General features: G+C 34.9%; 1 protein-coding gene across 6 annotated transcripts in view; it reads left to right on the top strand.

Moving 5' to 3' along the window:
- Positions 1-15,670, top strand: part of SCEL (sciellin) — a 69,237-nt gene extending 53,567 nt beyond the window's left edge. For 5 of the 6 annotated variants that reach the window (XM_085058077.1, XM_085058084.1, XM_085058093.1 and 2 more), the window contains 7 exons: positions 2,185-2,244; positions 3,872-3,928; positions 6,282-6,371; positions 9,031-9,105; positions 10,379-10,487; positions 12,821-12,923; positions 14,017-15,670. In XM_085058077.1, coding sequence (XP_084914203.1) covers positions 2,185-2,244; positions 3,872-3,928; positions 6,282-6,371; positions 9,031-9,105; positions 10,379-10,487; positions 12,821-12,923; positions 14,017-14,033 — 511 coding nt within the window. In that variant the 3' untranslated portion in view covers positions 14,034-15,670. The remainder of the gene's footprint in view (positions 1-2,184; positions 2,245-3,871; positions 3,929-6,281; positions 6,372-9,030; positions 9,106-10,378; positions 10,488-12,820; positions 12,924-14,016) is intronic. The other variant, XM_085058103.1, reaches the window with a different exon arrangement.
- The last annotated feature ends 3,362 nt before the right edge of the window (positions 15,671-19,032 follow it).

Genomic DNA, 19,032 nt, shown 5'->3' with positions numbered 1-19,032 from the left:
ATTAACACAAACAGTTCTCATATTTGGGCCTTGTTGTGGAAGCTTATTTTATCTGCAATGTACTGGACTGTTTTTATAGGAAGGCTTCTTCAATTAATGTATCTAATTCTGAAACAAATACCCACAGAAATTATTAAAAAATACAAAATTTGACGTTGTAAAAAAGTGAATAGAACATTTTATATTTACACTATGAGTAAAAATTTCAAACATATCTGTATTACTGAGCTAAATCTCATTAAAAGCACATTGGGATTTGGTTCTCCAAATGCTTACATGCCTTTGACAATCAGACATAGGAGCACACAGACACAGTGGCCTGCAGGGCACAGATTTGCTACTGTCACAGCTTTTCCATTGCTCCAAGCTGGGAAAGTCAGCAGAAAGGCTACTGATAACTGTGCTGAGTAAACTGCTTCTAATCCTGTGATTGCAGCCAGAATGGACAGGAGCCCCAAATCTGCTTTCTGTGTTTTGGGTGAATACACAACACTGAGAGTGATGTACATGTCCAGCACATCAAGATCATAATTGAAATAGCTGCAATTTCAAAGTGTCAGAAGGCCTGAAATGCATATTTAGAATACCTCTAAGAGCAGAAAGAAATGGAGGATGCAAGAGACAATAATAATAATACATATTTTACTCAAGCCAGACACATGCAGAGCTGGGTTTACTTTTTTTCTTAAATAAAAGTTGCAAAAATGTAAGTTAAAGTAACTACCTAAGCTCTTACAGTTACTATAATTTAAGTATTGCTACTTTCATGTACTGAGGAAACAATTTGCTATCCAGTTCAGAAAGGAAAGGATATTTTTGGATAACTGCAAGGCTTCAGTTTCTGAAGGAATAGTCTGAAAACTGTGAAATCTGTAATAATATAAAGAGAATTTCCAAACATATATAATTTATTAACAACTAGTACAGAATTTTAGTTTAATTACTCTCCTTGCACTGAACTGTTTAATTTCTAAACAAATGGGAATCTTGATAATCTTATCAAAGGGAGCCCCAAATCTGACAAATATTTTTATGATTTTTATGACCAAGAAGAAACCTGAAAAAGCTACATTTATCTTTAATGGAGATGTTGTTTCATGACAGATCAGGTCAGAATGAAAAGTCAATAAAGAGAGATATGAAACGTTGTTGACTGCCAGGTTATAAAACGGGTCCTAATAGAGGCCATATCATCAAAGGCATCATTCTTTCCCCATTGCTTTCTTCTGAGGAGTTAATTCATAATTTTTTTGTAGTGAGTTAATATTACTAAATGGTAGCTTTTTAAGTAAAGTTGCTGGAAAATTTTCACTAGAGAAATTTGCATTTTGAAAATGCCTTGTCACAGAAATGTTTTATAGAAATTTTAATACCAGTGCAATCTTTTGAAGGGAAATAAAGGTAATCAAAGCAACACTCCATGTTTTGCATTGATAATGCTAAATGTTTCATTCAAAACTATAAAATACCTTAATTTATATTTCTAATAGTCATGTTACATTAATATATGTTTAATATTAGTATATGGAAAAAGGGAAATTAATTAACCAACAAGATCTAATTCAAGGAAGATTTTTTTCCTTACAGCAGATAGTAATGATAAATCACATTCTATCTCTTGTGTGGAAGTGCAAGAATCAGTGGATATGACTAGATCTCAGCATCCCTCAGTTTAAGTATGAAATTTCTTGTGAGAAGGGAGAGTTTACTTGGGAAGGAGCTGGTCTAGATAGCCTACCAAATAGACAAAAGTACTTTTTTTTTTTTAATTTAGATTAAAAGACTTAGTCCATAATTACTTTTTAGGTAAGATCTGATTCACACACATATCAGGAGTACTTGGTTGATTGTACTACTTGGTGAAGATTTTTTGTTACATCATAGCATGCTAGAAGTCAGGCACTCTTTGAAGTTGTCCACAACATGTGTTCAGCAGGAATTATCCTTTTTGACATAAGTACTAGGTATAATTTCTTGTTTCCAAAACATAATTTGGTCCTTTTGTTCCAGAAAGAGTATGTGCTTAATGTGCATATGGTGGGCAATGATGGTCATCTGTTCAATTTTTTCTTTCATAAAGAATGTATCAATTATAACATTTTTTAAAATTGATAATTAATTTGACTAACTGACAGCTGGCTCTACTAATTGTGGTCTGATCTGGGTTTTGTTCTATCTCTAAAGGAACCAAGACCTCGACAACCTCAGCAAAGTGAATCCAAGTTCTTTCACAAGTGACAAGAAGTAAGTCTTCAAAGTTCCTCGGGCCCTGCTTTTCTAAGGCAGTGAGTAGTTTGCAACTATGAGAATGTCAGGAGAGGTAATGTTGCTAATCTGTGAAATGTTTATAGATTAATAAGCAGCATTCCTTATACAGAAAGATGAATATAAAAACACAGATTAATTCACTGGCATGTGCACTAGCAGCTGAACAAGTACTACCTATGGCAAGCATCAATGCATGCCTTGTACGCTTCCACAATTAAACTATTACTGAAATATTTTGATATGGTTAGAGAAGGGGCAGTAAACAAAATATTGTAGAACTCATGGATGGTAAGTGTTTCAAGGTGTAAAAAAGTTTTTTAATCAGTAAGGGAAGTGATCCATAGAGAACAGCTTGAACTTACTCTTCTGAGTGGTATGTCAGTTCAGTGAGTTTCAAGCCAAGTTTCTGGAGTTCTGCAAGCAGCCCTTCAGCACAGAGAAAGGGAAGAACTGGTAGGGTACTGTGCTAGTAGGAACTCTGTGATATTTGTCACACTGAGCACTGGTATCCTACAGATGAATTTCAAAAACCATTTTCTAAACAGTAATAGCACATAAATGTTGCCAACTTGTAATCATCTATCTTATAGTAGACAATCTTACATACATACACACATACACATAAACATACATATAGATATATGTTTAGCACCAAACTCTAAGTTTGGTATCTTTTTTTTTCTTTTAATGTTAATTCATAGAGAATTTATTAGGATAGAGTTCAAGGCTTTGAGACACTATTGAATTTTAGGAGTATCCAAAGTTTTCAGCCTATCATGGATTGAAGTAACCAAATTATGATTTTCACAGAGCTTACTTGGCCTTTTGTTTTCCTCTCTACTTCTACCCAAAGAGAATCATGTGTTTTTTCTTACAGTAGTTACAGTGCTTTTCATAAGTCATTCCATTCTCTAACTCATTGAACCATTTCAAAACAGTAAAGAAAATGGAAGAAAACCTAGGGTCTAGTTTAATTGTGTTTATGAAATCAAAGAAAATGTTTCCCTATGTGTAAAATATGTAAGTCTTCAGATACTAACATTTTCAATATAAATACAGGCATGATCAGTGCTTTAATTGTTAACCATGATGATGCACAGAGGTCATTTCCTTTCATTCCAGAAGCAAAATTTAGGACATTTGGCCATATATTTAAGTGTTCAGAAGCTAAAGTTTCTTAGTTTAAATAAAAATTCATTTTTGCAAATAAATTATGCAAACATGGATTGAGCTGCTTGGAATCTGTAAAGTAATGGTAACTCTTTGAAAGATTATGTTTCTTCTCCACTGTCTTCACTGGCAAAGAACAGTCTTAAACTATGGCATTGATACAGTCTAAAAAAGCATTTTCATTTTCTTGAACGTACTAGATAATAATTTTTATAAATAAATAACTTGTACAGAACTTTGCATTGCTAGGGGAAAATTATAGACATATTTTCTTCCATAACATAAGTGTTTACAAATTTTGAACATAAAATTAACTAAAAAATTACTTTTTTTCTTTTAAATGTGTGCATAAATATATTTCTTTCTTTTATGACACTTTATCTCTTCCTAGATAGGGGGAATACTTTAACAGCTCTATTTGGGTTTTTTTCAGAAGACAAGACCTTCCAGATTTTATTGAAAAAAATACTGCTGATCAGAAAAATAAGAGGCAAGTCTGTCATAATCTTTCCCTTATATACTTATGGTTGATTGGATATTAGTATTAATATGTTCTGTTCATAAAAAGTAGATTAAAATTAAAATTAGATTTTTATTTCTGTTCAAATGAGAACCACAGTGACCTTTTTTCAAACTTAAAACATTTGTCAACGGGTAATATTTTTATTATAGAGTAGTTAATATGCAATATTAATGTAAAAATATATTTTATATGCATGACATATGTTACTATATGAAATTTATTATATTAAATCAGCTTTTTTGGAGCCAGTGATTGATGAGTTACTGATATAAATAGACCAGTAGAGACACATAGACCTAGAGATTGTATACAACCCTAGATAACAGCAGTTGGAAGAGAGATTTAGGCTCGATATGATAACAAGCAAGGGACAGACTTTGGCAGCCATTCCCATAGCTCATGGTACTGATGCCTGAACTGAATGAAAGTCTGTTATCAAAATGACAGAGCTGCAGTCAGTTTGAAACATGTAGGCAGGACGTTCACCTGTAGTGTGGCAGCACAATGTGACACAGTGGCACCCTTGAAGGGTGAAGTCCCTAAATTCCAGCCTGAATTATCCTACAATGCTATAATGAACTTGGCATTTTTGAGTCATTTGTAACTCTTTTGCAGTCTCACATTGGAAAGAAACTAAAAAATATTGAAGCCTGACCAGATAGCTACTCATTGTAGTCAGGAATCTTATCTGGGAAATGTACACGGCTTTTTCGTCTTCAATAATTCAGTCCATTTAATATGTTTAGACTAAATAAAATACATCTATTCTGAGTTTTTTTTCACTTTCAGAGATGAGAACCGTGGTGATCACACTGAAGTAAAGTCTGCTGATGACCAGAGTAAAAAGCGGTGAGACTCAATTCATAGCTCTCTGTAAAGTTTGAAGGTCAAATATCAAGAGGTGTAGTTGTTTAGTATTATCAGAAAATGGGAATTCCTAATACAAGCAAACAGAATTTGCCCAATGTGAGTAAGATATCTGTATTATTTCTAAAATGTGCTTGATTAACCAAATATAACAAAAAAGCTGCATTTTGATAAGCAATGACTCAAATCTATAATCCCTTGTGGAGAATGAACATGACTAGCGACAAGATCCTCCTAAGCATTTTTTTGCTTTTCTAAGTGTTCTGTGAATTCAGCTGCTGGTATCTCAAACAAATATAAGTAAATGCATTCCTAGTATCAAAGCTTCGCTGCTACTAGATTTTGTTGTTTACAAAAGCTGGCGTCCATTTTGGTCAATTAAAGTCATGTTAGTAGTATGTTTTTAGGTACCATTCTGATGGTATCTTTTTTGAGTTTTCCATTTAGTTGTACATCCACATGAAGAGGAAAAGCTTACCTATCTATGTATACATAGGCAATTTTACTATTTTTTAATAGAAAATATTTTTATTCCAGCAGTCTCACTTAACAGTCTGACCAGGGAAGCCTATACTGAGCATCTACAGTGAATGGGCTCCTCTTTGCTTTCTGCCAGGGGCTGCCCCACCAAGAGTGAGGCACAATAGAGGTGCTGCTTCTTGCAGCACTGCCCTGCATACAAAGCACGACAAGCACTGAGTGAGGGTCGTTCAGTGGAGCCTCAGTCCTTGGCAAGCTCACTAAAATTTTCAAGCTGCAGCCCACACATCCAGAGTTAAGGGATATAATGATCACGTTGTTTCAGAATATAACATTTGGCAGAACCAAACAAGAGGAGCCTTTGTCTGAGCTGTTTTGTAAAATCATCAAGAACATTAGCATTCATTACTTAAATCCTATAATTTGTATGACAAGGTTTATTATGTTTGTTTGCTTGTCATGTTTGTGGCAGGGAAAACTGCAGGAGGAAAAGATTCTTTTCCTTGAATCATAGTCCTGCTGTTTGAAATGAGTCTACATACCTGTTTAGTTGGCCGTTTCTAATAAAAACACAACTGTTTTATATAAAAAGAAAGAAAATATGGAATTATTTTATTGACAAGATAATGACAAGAAAATATAGAATGCTATCAACAGCTGAGACATTACTACACAGTTGAAAATCCCAGTGGGCACTTTGAGAAACCTGGATTTCAACTAAAGTTAGATGAAGTTTCCAATATGAATCTATCTGAATATATTAGCATAAACTGGAGGACTTAAAATTATAGGTTGGTGACTGCATTATGTTTCACCAGCAACAATTTAACAAAAATAAGATCAATTTCTTTTATCTACTTTTTCTAGTCCAAGCTTCTGCATTCATGACTGTAAGTGTAAATTAAAACTGTAGCTGAAAATAATTTCTAAAAAGTGTTTCTTTTCTTGTTATGTGCGTTCTTTTTTATTTTAGGATAACTGAGAAAGTATATGAAAATCCTCCAAATGCTCCAAATAATCTCCCAGAAACAAACTACTCTAGTGACAGTGAAAGAAAGACCAGGTACTGTGGACAATGAATTGAGTACTCTAATGTCTGAAGTTCCATTTCTTGAAAAAAAATTAGTAAAAAACTTTTTTATGCAAGAAATTTCAGGGATGCTTAGAAAGATCACATTGGTCTCTGGAATCATGCCTTTCCAAATCTGCTTCCAGGATCCCAGGCACAGAAGGTCACAAATACTAACTCTAGGGCACAGAGTGGGGAGCACAAGATGCACCCTGTGTAGCTCAAGAGATGTAGTTGAAACTATGGTCAATGTTTCCTTAACCTTATGCACACCTGAGCCGTAGTGTGGATATGAATGGCCACAGGATCTTTAATCTCTAATATTCTTATATTTGCTGTAGAAGGTTAGAGTACAGTTGAAATTTGTGTATTCTTAAAATTCTGCATGATCTTGAAGGACAAACTCATAAATTGGCTGAGAATAAAAGCAAATCCAAACAGCATAAAATTTAGGACTAAAAATGAATACTCAACAGAAAATTTAATTAACATTTTTCAGAATTTTGAAATCATACAGGTTCTGAGTTGTAATATTCTGATTATCTTTGAAAGTTAAAATAGAGAACAGTAATAAAAGAATGGCAGGGCAAAGAATGAGCTGCAATATGCAATGTTACCTTACACTTGGCAGAATTTATACCCTCTACCTGAATCCCTAATCCCAATTTAATCCATGAAAACTAATTAAATGAATAGTCTTTGTAGGTAATTCTTTCAGGTTTTATGCAATAGGTTCCACAGTATTTACTGTTGAGTAGTTTGCTGTATGAACAAGTCACACCTTAGCAAGTCAAGGAGTGACTGATAGGAACTGAAAGAAGGGACGTGATCAGATGCACACTTCTCAGACTACAATGTGACTCAATTTTCACTTGGTGTCTCGTCAAACTGTCAGACTATGCATTTATTTAAATGTTCTGAATTGCCTCACACTTCCAGTCAACAAGGTTAGAAACTGATGCTTTGGAAATATTTTTGCTGTAGCTTCAGAATTTTTTGTTTTATACACTTCAGTTGTGCGGGTTTTTTTAAGATGTGGTTATATCTATTTTTGTGTATTTCAACCATAATAATCCAATCAGTTATTAAATTCCAAGGGATGCTGTTCTCTACACTAGGACACTCAAGGAAAGAATTTTTCTCTATACAACTTCCTGTAAGATACTGTTACTTTCAGGCATGCAGCATGTCCATACCCATATTATGTTGAGTGTGCAATGCACAGTGCTCACTTTGCCCAAGATTCCAGTTTAAAAAATTAGTTAAATGGAAGATTTGGGAAAAATAAGCTTAACAACAGAAAAAAAAGCACAGGCTCATACTTTACAGGAACAGAGAAATTATATTCCTGTGCCATTTTTCACTGTAGCAATAAACTCTAGGCTATAAGAAACCAATATACTCCACCCTGTGATGTGTTGTGCACATGCTTGGTCAAGGCAAAAACAGCCAGAGAAACCCTTTCAACCCTATGATCACATAGCTTTAGTTTGCATTCCTATTTAGTAAGCTTTCTTTCATATCACCTGAAATGTTTTTGTACTGGGTGTTCATTTGAGGAGATACTTCCTCTGTGGTGAGCAAACCCAGGTTTGCTACATTCTGATTAAATAACAAACACATTGTTATGTTCTATGAAACATAAATAAAAAGATTTATCATTTTGGCTTACCAGTAACTGTGCAATTTAAATACATTTCTGGTATTGCATAGAAATCAAATAAGACATACTTCACAATATATAGGTATGTAGAAAAGAGTATCTGAGCTTCATAACACCTTACACACACATATTCTCAATCTATTATATTTCCCTGAAAAAACCCAGCATCTCATAAATACACATTATTATAAACCACTGCTCCTAACATTGCAGAACATTATTCAAGAGTGATATGAAACATGTAGTAATTAGTATATACATTTTAAGAATTCCTGGAGAATAGGATAAACAAAACAATTCAGAAATCTTCAGAACATGTATGGCAAGATTACTTCTTCATGTGTCACACACATGTTCATCCCTTGCATGGAAACAAAACTGACAGTTAAGTAACTTGGAAATGGGACTGTTAAAAATGGAAGATTTAACTTCCCTGATAATTAAATTCAGTATATTTATTTCGACTCTGATATAAGGAACAATACAGTTACTGTAGTGAACAGAAATCACACACTGAACAGCCTGTATTATAAAGACCCTCACTCTAATTCTAGGGACACGTTGTAATTTTGTTTGGCTGTTTGACAGCTCTTTGAGGACAAGTGAAAGAAGCAGAGGAAAATGAAAAATGTAGTCTGTCACCCATTTCTGATATGCACCATTTACGCTGAGGTATCAGCACCAACAAACCCAATAGCATCATGTAAATTTTGCTCAATGCACTTGTGGATTTAATTTTGAAATGCTGAAGATCCATTCAAAAATAGAACACAGCCTAAAGACACCATATTTTCACTAATTTACACTTTTTGTTTAATATATTATTCTTGATGATTGTGAAAAAACCCAGAAAAAGAACTCATCACCAAGCATGATTTTTTTACAAGCATGTTGTCATAGTTTATTTTGCATATTATCATCATCAGTGTAGTGAAACCTTTAAAAATTGTAGTACTGTTTAGTGATAGCTATGCACTCTCTGCTTCACAGCAAATCATCATATGGTGCCTATGAAGAAAATATAACTGGAAATACAATCAAAACTGTTTATTCTACTTCTGATCGGTAAGTGCACACTGATAACATCGTAGAGTATCCAAGGACACAGACATTTACATAAGCATTCAAGTCTTCAAACAAAAGAGAGCAGTGGAAGTCACCATCATGAGACAGCTTTTCATACAAAGCTCTCTTTCAGCAAGATCATGCCATCAAATCATTACCACAGTTCAGCAGCCTAATATTATGTTAGGCTTGTCACAGCTGACATTTTAAAGTATCTATAGAAACAAGAGCCAATTCCTTAAGTGACAGAGTTGGCTTTGTGATTCTGTAGGTTTTTGTCTCAGGCAGCCACTTTGCAAAATTTCCTTCCTTTGTGAGAATGGTCTCTGTAATGACCAAATTTATGTACAAATGTGGAGGAACAGGTTCACATGACAATGCTGTTCAATACTGTTTTCACATCAGTTAAGACATTCCTGAATATAAGCAGGATTTTTGCTAAATCTATAATAACTTAACCTCATGGGGAAAAAGAAGTTAAATTTGCCCACTATTTTCAGTTCAGATAACTTTGACAGCCCTGTTACTTGAAAATACCAGATTAGAAAAATTTATATCCTTTCCAACATAAGGATAAAGAACTCTGGGTATGATTAAATATTAGTGCAGTGATTTGTCACTGAGACAAAAGGAGCAAGACCCATTGATCTTGTAATGCTAAAACAACACCAACAGTTGTATCCAGATAAAAGTACAAAATGATGTCACATAACAGGCAACAAGAGCTGAAATTTTTTAAAAAAATATTATTGTTGTGAATACCAGGTAGGCTGTCCTTACATGTGTTCACTTTAATTGCCACGATAGTATGAGTTCTGTCTGCAGTGCTGAAAGTCAAAAAAGTTTTCAGGCACTTCTGCAACACAGAGAATTCTGTGAACCAGACTGATCAAATTATGGCAGCTTGAATTCAACTACCAATTTACTTTTGAGATTAAAATGTTAAAATCATTCCCCTCCACTTTATCCCTGTTTAGTATACATGCTCCCAGACATTCAGCAGCTTAATTCAGTTCACCAGAGAAGACCATTTTTCTACCAAGGTATTCTTGTTAGTTGACAATTATGCTCAGCAATTTTCCCATCACAGGAGCATGTGTATGACACCTGTCAACCAGAATGGAGAGAATACATAAATGACATTTTCCCATTAATGGCCATTTTACAGTATACAAATGTCTTTCCCACGCAGTGTGCTAACCTTATCTATTTTCTGCTTGAGATTTCAATGGCAGTTCTTTTTCTGACAGCTGATGTTATATTATATACACAGGAGTATAATTGGAAAAGATATATGTACATACTGCAGGAAGCCCTTGGGCATAGATGCCAAAATGATCTTAGATGCCTTGCAAATTTACTGTCATTCGACTTGCTTCAAGGTAAGATTTCACCTGCTACCAAGAAATATAATTTGACTGTAATACCTGCATTATAGTACACATATAATAAGAGATTATTTAGGCCTTAGGCCTTCTCCACCTGTGACAATAAGGCTTGTAACTGAAGGAGAGGATTATTGTAGGAAATACTGATCTCTCTGTTTCCCTCTCTTCCCTACACAATCCCTTCCTTCTTCCTTCTATCTCCCTCTCTCCTTCTCCCTCCACCGTTCTTCTCCCTCCACCCTTCTCCTTGCCTCTCCTCCCTTGGAACCATAAGCAGGATAAAGGATGCAGCTGAATGAATTTTTAGAGTCCAACACATTTATAAGCCTTCACTTCAAGTCTGATACAGTGAATTATATCAACTTATATTTTCTTCATATTGTAAAATTTTATTCAGTTTTTATGAAGTTTGTAGAAGTTGTTGATTGACATCTAAAACACTCTTGATTATTAAAAAGTAGCTATTTTTTTCCTATTTCCATTAAGAATGAAAGTACAGAAGAAGTCACTTTTTTTGTTTGTAATTCCAAACCCTAAGCCTCCACCTAGAATTTACTCTTAAACTTTTCTCAGGCTATGCCTGGAAATGCTCAGTCCCATAGTCTGTTTTCTTTCTGCCTCATTTGTCCTGTTTCTGCTTGCATCTACACACAGAGTTTGTTGTTCTAACAAACAATACTCGGCAAAATCACCGCATTAGCATAGCTCATATTTCTGCCCAGTCCTGCATAGCTTTTACTTCTGCTTCTGACAGCAACTCTTGTCCCCATTTACTGCATGAAAAGGGCCACAAAGCAAATACAGCAGTAAAGTTGCACTTCACATGTATGATGTCGCATGTGCTTTTTTTTACTATGGACTTTCTGGGCTCTGTGAGCACCAGAAATGCACTTTCTTACGTAGGAAGCGCTATGTAATACCTCCTCAATATTATTATTGCACATAAATATAAGGTCTGGTTTGCTTCCATGCTTTTTAGACAGATCAACACACATAAAGAAGAATGGGCTTTTTATGAGTTAGGAGTATTAACATGTTGGTATTTTCTAAATTATCTGTTAAATACTTATGCTTATTTATGAAACAATATTTTTTTTGTTACCTAGTCTCAGCTGGGGACCTGTCTGGTGAGCAATATCCAGCTTAATTTTTGTGTAACTATAAACTTATGAAAGCATTGGCAAAAAAAATTAACTGATGTAGGTCTGTGGTTCATGCTTGTAGTTATGTATTTAGCTAAGTAGTGCAATTTCTCATCATTAATATTCATTTAGCTCCTTACAAATACCCTGTATCCATTAGAGATTTGCACGTAGCTGACAGCACTACAACATCTTCATTTCCTTGTAAAGGTATATACCAAACGTTCAGTGAGTAAATAACCCAAATTGTAGGGGTTTTTGGTCTGTATAAAAATTCTAGTTTATATTGGTGATCAAAGCTTTGAAAACATGTCCACCCTTTTGCTGATTTAAACAAAGCAATATAAAATGAGTGAAGACAGCAGATTGTTTTAACAGCACCTTAATACTAATGCTGATTTTCACTTACCAGTGTATAAAATATCCAAAGAAACCAGATTTTTCTATTTTTACTAGATTTAAATACAAAAATAAGTGAATAAATAAGTAAATAAATAAATAAAATTATCTGAGTATCAAGATCCTAGTTTCTATATCACATTACCATGCTCCTTGATCGACTGTAGGCTTTCCTTGTGATCTTGGTAAGTCAGCCTCTGTGTGTATCTGTGTATTTTCATATATGAAACATGGGCAATGCTTCTCTATCTCAAATATTAGCTTTTTTTGAGACATTTGTGAAAGCTGTGTCCAGATTCTGCAAGAATGGGAGACATACTTAACTGTTAAGATAAAGTGTTATAAAATATCTTGAAATAAGCAGGTTTAGATTCTTTAAGATCTACTGTGATTTGGATGATTATGTGCGATCATCCTTCCTTTACTCAGTGAAGAAAGAAAAGGATGTCAAAACGGCTATTCATCTTATTTTAGGATAAACCTGTAGGCTAAGACAGAGAAAGTACAATTTGGAAATGTATGGGGGAGAACAGTGTTGTTGACTACAATAAATACCTATACAAACTCTGATATCTGATTTTCAGATGTCTAAAAGTGAGATAGTCAGATGTCTAACTGCCTGTTCACTAAAACTACTCTTTCAGAGTTCAGTTCTTATATTGCAACACTAACAACTCCTATTTTGGTCTGGGGTTGCTTGTTTCCTAATGGAAAGCATTTTGGGTATGAGTATTAGAGAAATGCTTCATTTTAATTTTTCCTCATTCTTTGACTTGTGTGTTGAAGTGTGAAGTATGTAAGAGACCTCTGGAAGATCTAAAAGCAGGAGACAGCATTTGGATTTACAAACAAACTGTGCACTGTGAGCCTTGCTATTCCAAAGTTAAAGGTAAGGTACAAGATGTGTTCTACTGAACATAGGAAAAACAATTTCGTGAACTTCATTCCAATGACTTCAATATATGACAACACAGCTGTTGCTTTTGCCCATTTCCGCATACTTAAACCTTTTCAAAGTATCTAATTCAGTAAGTCTGGCTGCTTAGGATGATGTCCAACACCGGGTTCCAAACACAATTATTCTGTATCTGTGAGGGAGATCTCTTCAGGTCTCACTGTAAATTCATCTCTTCAGCTCCCTCCATAGAGTTGTACCTGTGCAACCAATACCTATACACCTAGAGTGAGGCAATGGCACCTTGCCCTGGAAGTGAGAACAAATTGCAAGGCCATCCTAGAATCAGATTGTTCTACTGAAACAAATAAGCCAGGATTCAGAGGTATTTTCCCCTAGTTGGGTAATTGTGACCAGTAGAGAGAAGATACAAAATCTGGGAAATCATAATGAAAATACTAAACTGTGATTATGATTCTTACCTTTGTGAGGAGCAAAGTGAGTAAACAAATGTGCAAGGCAGGTTCAAATGAACATTTTGTTGTATTAATTTTTCTAGGAGTTCCTAGATATTATGTCTTCTCTCTTCTTGGCAATTACTATTTCATAATACTATGAATCAGTACCTCTGATTTAAGACCTCTGATTTACCTCTGATTTACCTCTAAATTAAGACAAACAAATGTGTAGATGAAATGCTCTGCTAAGATGGTTTTTAACTACATAATTCTGAGATAAGATCATGTTAACTAAAATTATATTAAAATTTTGCTTTCTTAAAATACTTTGTGTTATTAAGCCACTATAAAATCTGGTGGGAATGGCAAATTTTGCAATTAATCAGATTAGAAAATTAATAAGGCATGGTAACAGTTATAAAAACAGGTATAAAACTGTAGAAAGACATACCAAGGTCTGTATATTAAGCATTATAAATTGACATGTCTTATTTAATCAAATTACAAGATAGACAGTCAGACTTCAGTAAACATTCTAAAAAAGAAAAAAAACACCTAAAGTTTCCTTCTAGGGCATTTAGAGTATACTGCTTTGCTTGGCATCTCTGACCAATCTTTCTCTCTTGCAGAGAAATGGATCTACTAATTTTGACATACAGAATGCATGATGAAGAAGTTCTACTATTGTTTAGTAAAGTGTATTGGCCTGTTAATTCAAAACACTAAGGAAAATTATTCATTTTTATTGCTAGGAATTTTCTAAATGAAATTCTACTGCATGGTTATCACAGGAATTAATTTAATGAGAATTTATATGCCCTTTCATATACATGTTGCAGGAAGCAAACCAAGATATTGGTCAGTATATTCACTAGATCTGTGAAATTGCTAAAACAGTATGTAAAACCAATGATAATTTATTGAAATTTTCTCAATGTCAGGACATTCTTACACATTTGTTTTGAAGGGGCTGTACTCGTCTTTTGTAAAAACATATCTCCTCCTATATTAAGATTAGTTGGCTTAATATAGCATGAATGGGATTCATCTCATCTAAATTAGCCATTTAGAAATCAGCTATTCAGTTTAAATTGTTTTCGCAGAGAGGGAAGTGGGTTCAGATTGTACCTTCAAGGAGAGACATCAGCCTCCAGAGGAAGGTTCTTCCCAAATAACTTAAATGATAAGTTTGAGACAGAACAAATTATCTTTGGAAAATGCATGTCTACTACTGCAGAAGGATTCTAGATAAAGATTGTTAGAGGGTTTTACATAGAAATACCCCCCTCCATGTTTGTAATTCTGGTAACTATTTTATCACCATTTTTTAATGAAGTGCACACTTAATAGTTGCCATGAAATGATGAAATACATACTTTGCATGATATTATGTTGTATTTATCTTTCCTACTTTATTAAACTGACTATCTAAAAACTTTGGATGGATTCATCTCGCCTAAATTTATACATCTACAGTGTAGACATCTGTTTCTGAGTTACTGGATCTATTCTGTCTCTATATAGAGAAGCAGACATTTTTAGGAAGCAATTCAATTGGTCAGATTGCAAACGTCTATTTTACTGTGATGTTAACCATGAATGAATGCACATCTTACTTCCATGGTTTGCAAAGGAACATGGAATGAACAGCTCAGACTTCTAGACATCTACACTAGGTCAGATAGACTCCTTCCTTTGAGACTACAGTGAAAGCATTTATTTTCCTTTTGAAGGTGTATGTGTATGCAAGTATAGAAACTGAAAGAAGAATTCATGCTTTGTTATAGTATGATGCCTGAAAAATCAATAGTTCAGTAGCTTACTGGACAGACAAAAGTATTGACTACTAGTCTTTGTCATGAGATGCTTTAGATTATGGTTATTCAGAACTGATTTTTCTCCTTTACATCTCAGTGTAAAAGGACTTCCTGGCTATCACCATGACAGAGTAAGAGTGTTTTGAGGCTGCTGGACTGAGGAAAGAGCTTAGAAGCATGCAAAGTATTAAAGCCATAGATTAATAATGGACTGGTGAGTGGCTGTCCCAGTCAAACTCTCTCTCCCTGCCTGTACATTTCATGTTGGAGGCAGGAGGTATGGATGTCAGTGTAATTTAAACATTGGGCCTGCAGCTGAGTAAGGATGTAATCCCTCCTGTCTGGCTTAAAGGATGTTCAGACTGATTATGCAATGGAGACATGAGACAGTAGAGATTTTTTTGTTAATTTTATGAATATCTTACGAATTAATGTCAGTGGCTCTAATAAAACTGTAATTATTGATTTTTTTTCTGGTGTGTGTCTCTTGGTGATGATATATCGTAGTTAAACAGTACTTGTTATAACTCTGCTTCACCGGGAAACAATGATATTTGCACAGCGGGATGAAAAAGGTAGAGGCAATATTTTAATGTCACAAATTTGGTCCTGTTTAGAGACCAGAATTTATTGCTAAAGCTCAGTTACAATGGAAGAAGTTAAACCTTCACTTGAGCCAGCACATTAGAATCTAGGAATTCCTAGTGTTTGAGGGGTTGAGAGATTTTAGCTCACTCCCCTAGAGACCAGGACTCTGGATGAAAATATCTGCTACTTAAATGCTCACTGACAGAGAAGTAGCAATAAGACACAATAAATAATAATTCTGTACTCATTAAATCATCCTCACTAAACAGTCCTTGTAATTTTGCCATGTGTTTTTTTGTTATTTTTTATTATATGTTGTAAGTTGGCTAAGAAGAAACACCAGGTTTGTGATTTACCATATAAAATCTGGTATAGCAGTACTCATTAAGAAAAATCATATTAACATCTCAATACCAATGTATCAAAACTTAAATGTTTTTTGTCCTTTTTGCATATCATTAGCCTGTGGTGTTTTATTTTCCTTTGACTAGTGCTTCCATGAAACAATCCAAATGAAGAGTTTGCTGGCAGCTGTTTTAATGAACATGTTATCTTCAATAATGCATTAAATTAGACTGAAAAGCTGTATTGAGAGATGATGTACTAAATTATGTGGGGGTTTTTGATTCATCAGACCCATTTTTTCAGTGTGTAATGGATACTTCATTTTACAAAGCTCAGGCATTGCTCTACGGGGAGGGGAATCAAGCAATCAGAGGAAAGGAGGGAAATAATGCATATAATGCATATTGATGTATTTAAATATGTAGATTACTTCAAAGCTACTGATATTTACAAGAACAAGGAATGTCATAAGAACATTTTTGCTGTGTTAATATATTCTGTTGTATCCTGTGTCAGTTCTCACAGAATGCTCAGCCTGAGCATCCCTAGGTATCAGTGCTTGACACAGTGACAAACATCTGTAACACTGTCCTCTCATCCTTTTCCTCTTGAAATAAACATCCCTGTGAGTTTGACAAGACATGCTCTCTGTTACTTCACAGTCTCCTCGGCTAGGTTTACAAAGAACAACACCAAATGAGTTTCACACTTATTCTGTAAGGTCACCTCTATTCCCTGCTTTTTTGTATAGGGATGTGTGTAGTGTTGGGATAGCTTCATGTGTTCAGTTTATTTCCTCAGAATAAGGTCAAAACTCTGCTACCCCACTTGCCTTCCTTGATATTTGATATTTTAACATAATCCTGTTGTTTAGAATGAAAAGTATCCACTTTCTTGGTTGGTTTTGCTTTCTGATCATACTTGCATATTGCTCATTGTAGCTATTCTGTTAAACCAGGAGGAGGTTTTAGCTTTCAGTCTAGCTGACACCAGACTATGAGGGAGAAATGCCTCCTTTTCTTCCTTCTGCTGCACCAAAACACCTCATTTTCATTCACTGCAGCAGAGACATCCATCATTCCATAAAGACAAAGGATAAAGAGACTTAATACTTAGGTTTGATGTGCTGAAGTCTGAAATTTTTGACCAAAATAGCTGTTTAGCTGCTTAATTGATGTAGAACAACTGAGCGCTTAAACTGATAAGGTATTTCTTTCTTTGACTTCAAAGGCCTCCTCTTCTGTTTTGTGCTCTTCCTGGTCTGAGCAACTCAGCTCTAATATCCTGCATCAGTAAAACTAGGACTTACAAACATTCCTTGCATTTCAGGGAGAAGAATCTGCAGGTATTTTCAGAATACGTTTGGTACAATCTGCTAAAATCAGACCACCTCGAATATCTCAATACCTACCACCTTTTAAAACCATGGAGATGGTGCTCTCCTCTGAACAGACGAACTGGGCCCAGAAAGTGGGAGTTCCAACTTTAATTTCTCCTCCAAAAGACCTAAGCAGGTTGTGTAACACAGTGGAACAGCTGGGTGTGTGGAATAAACAAGATGTTCCCAATAGTCTTTCTGCCATGTTCCCTGCCCAGTGCAGGGTGGATCCTTATGGCCCATGTTCCACTGGATAGCCACACTGCTTTCACATTCATTGTATGCTTATCAATACCTCAAGAATGAATGCTGAATAGAAAATACATAGTTCTGGGAGCAAAGACCAAATCCTGGAATTTCACCATATCATCCAAGTGGTCCAATTAATAATTAAAAGCAGTGTGAATGCTTTTAGAGGGGTTGTATACACTCAGATTTGGCTTGAGTAGGATGGTGAGGGAGTGGAATTTTGGGGGGGTTTCATCTGAAGACTATTAGCAATACATCTTCATACAATGTTCTCTTCTAAGCCTTAGTATCCTCGTCTTTCCAGTCTCTCAGCTCTTTTGGACAGTGTCCAGCACGGCAGTGGCCTCTGGGTGGTACTGCTGCACCTGTATAAATGACCCAAGAAAAATTCAGAGCTTGGAAATGGAATCATTTTTCATGGGTTTTTTATAACTGTGTCAGTTATAAATTGACAGCTACAGTCTTGTACGCTGTGCCAGGATTTAAAAGTGACTGGTTTTGTCCTGTTAGAATCAATATCTGAATATAATCATGCCAAAAGCACTTGTCTGAGTCTTGGCATTGCCATGCAGTACACAGACATCAGTTTAGGGAGCTTAGACAGCTATTGTGGTCAAAACAATGGGCAGCCAACATTTTAAAACTACCTACTCAGAAAAAAAAAAAACCCACAATCTTTTCTGGAAAGACAGGACAAACTTCTTCTGGCATTGAAGCCATTTTCCACATGTTCAAATACTGAAATAAGCAGAAAAGGCAGCAAATATTAAGAAAAAGATGAAAGCATTATGCAAAGAAGTCAATTAAGGAATTTTAAAAGTACTAGCGTTGTTGTAAATAACAGTGCCACTGAAATTAATAGTCAAACTTGACAGTAAAATCAATATTCCAGAAAACATTGGTCTGTCTTCATATCTTCTGGATCCTCCAGGGAATTTCCACTCATGGAACTTTGAATTATATTATCCCTGTATGTAGTTCAAATACTGGAATTAAGAATGAGAATCCAACTTATCATATTTGTACCACTGTAATTTCAAATAGCCAAACATTTAAACAATATTTAGGATATCTACAGAAGTATATGACTGATAATGCATTTGAACACTGTTTTTTATCTGTTTTCGCAATTGATAATGCATTTGCACATTGATTTTATCCATTTACCCAAGTGACATATGTAAAAGTAACAGTAAAGCCTTTTGTAGCAAAACACTAGTTTTCTCACAGCAAAATTCTGTCTGGGAGCAAGCATACCAGTTTCGACA

This window comes from Lichenostomus cassidix, chromosome 1 (genome assembly GCF_008360975.1).
Source record: "Lichenostomus cassidix isolate B80296 chromosome 1, HeHo_3.0, whole genome shotgun sequence".
Taxonomy (NCBI): Eukaryota; Metazoa; Chordata; class Aves; order Passeriformes; family Meliphagidae; genus Lichenostomus; species Lichenostomus cassidix.
The sequence above is the reverse complement of the archived record's forward strand: the minus strand, read 5'-3'. Positions and strand labels throughout refer to the sequence as shown.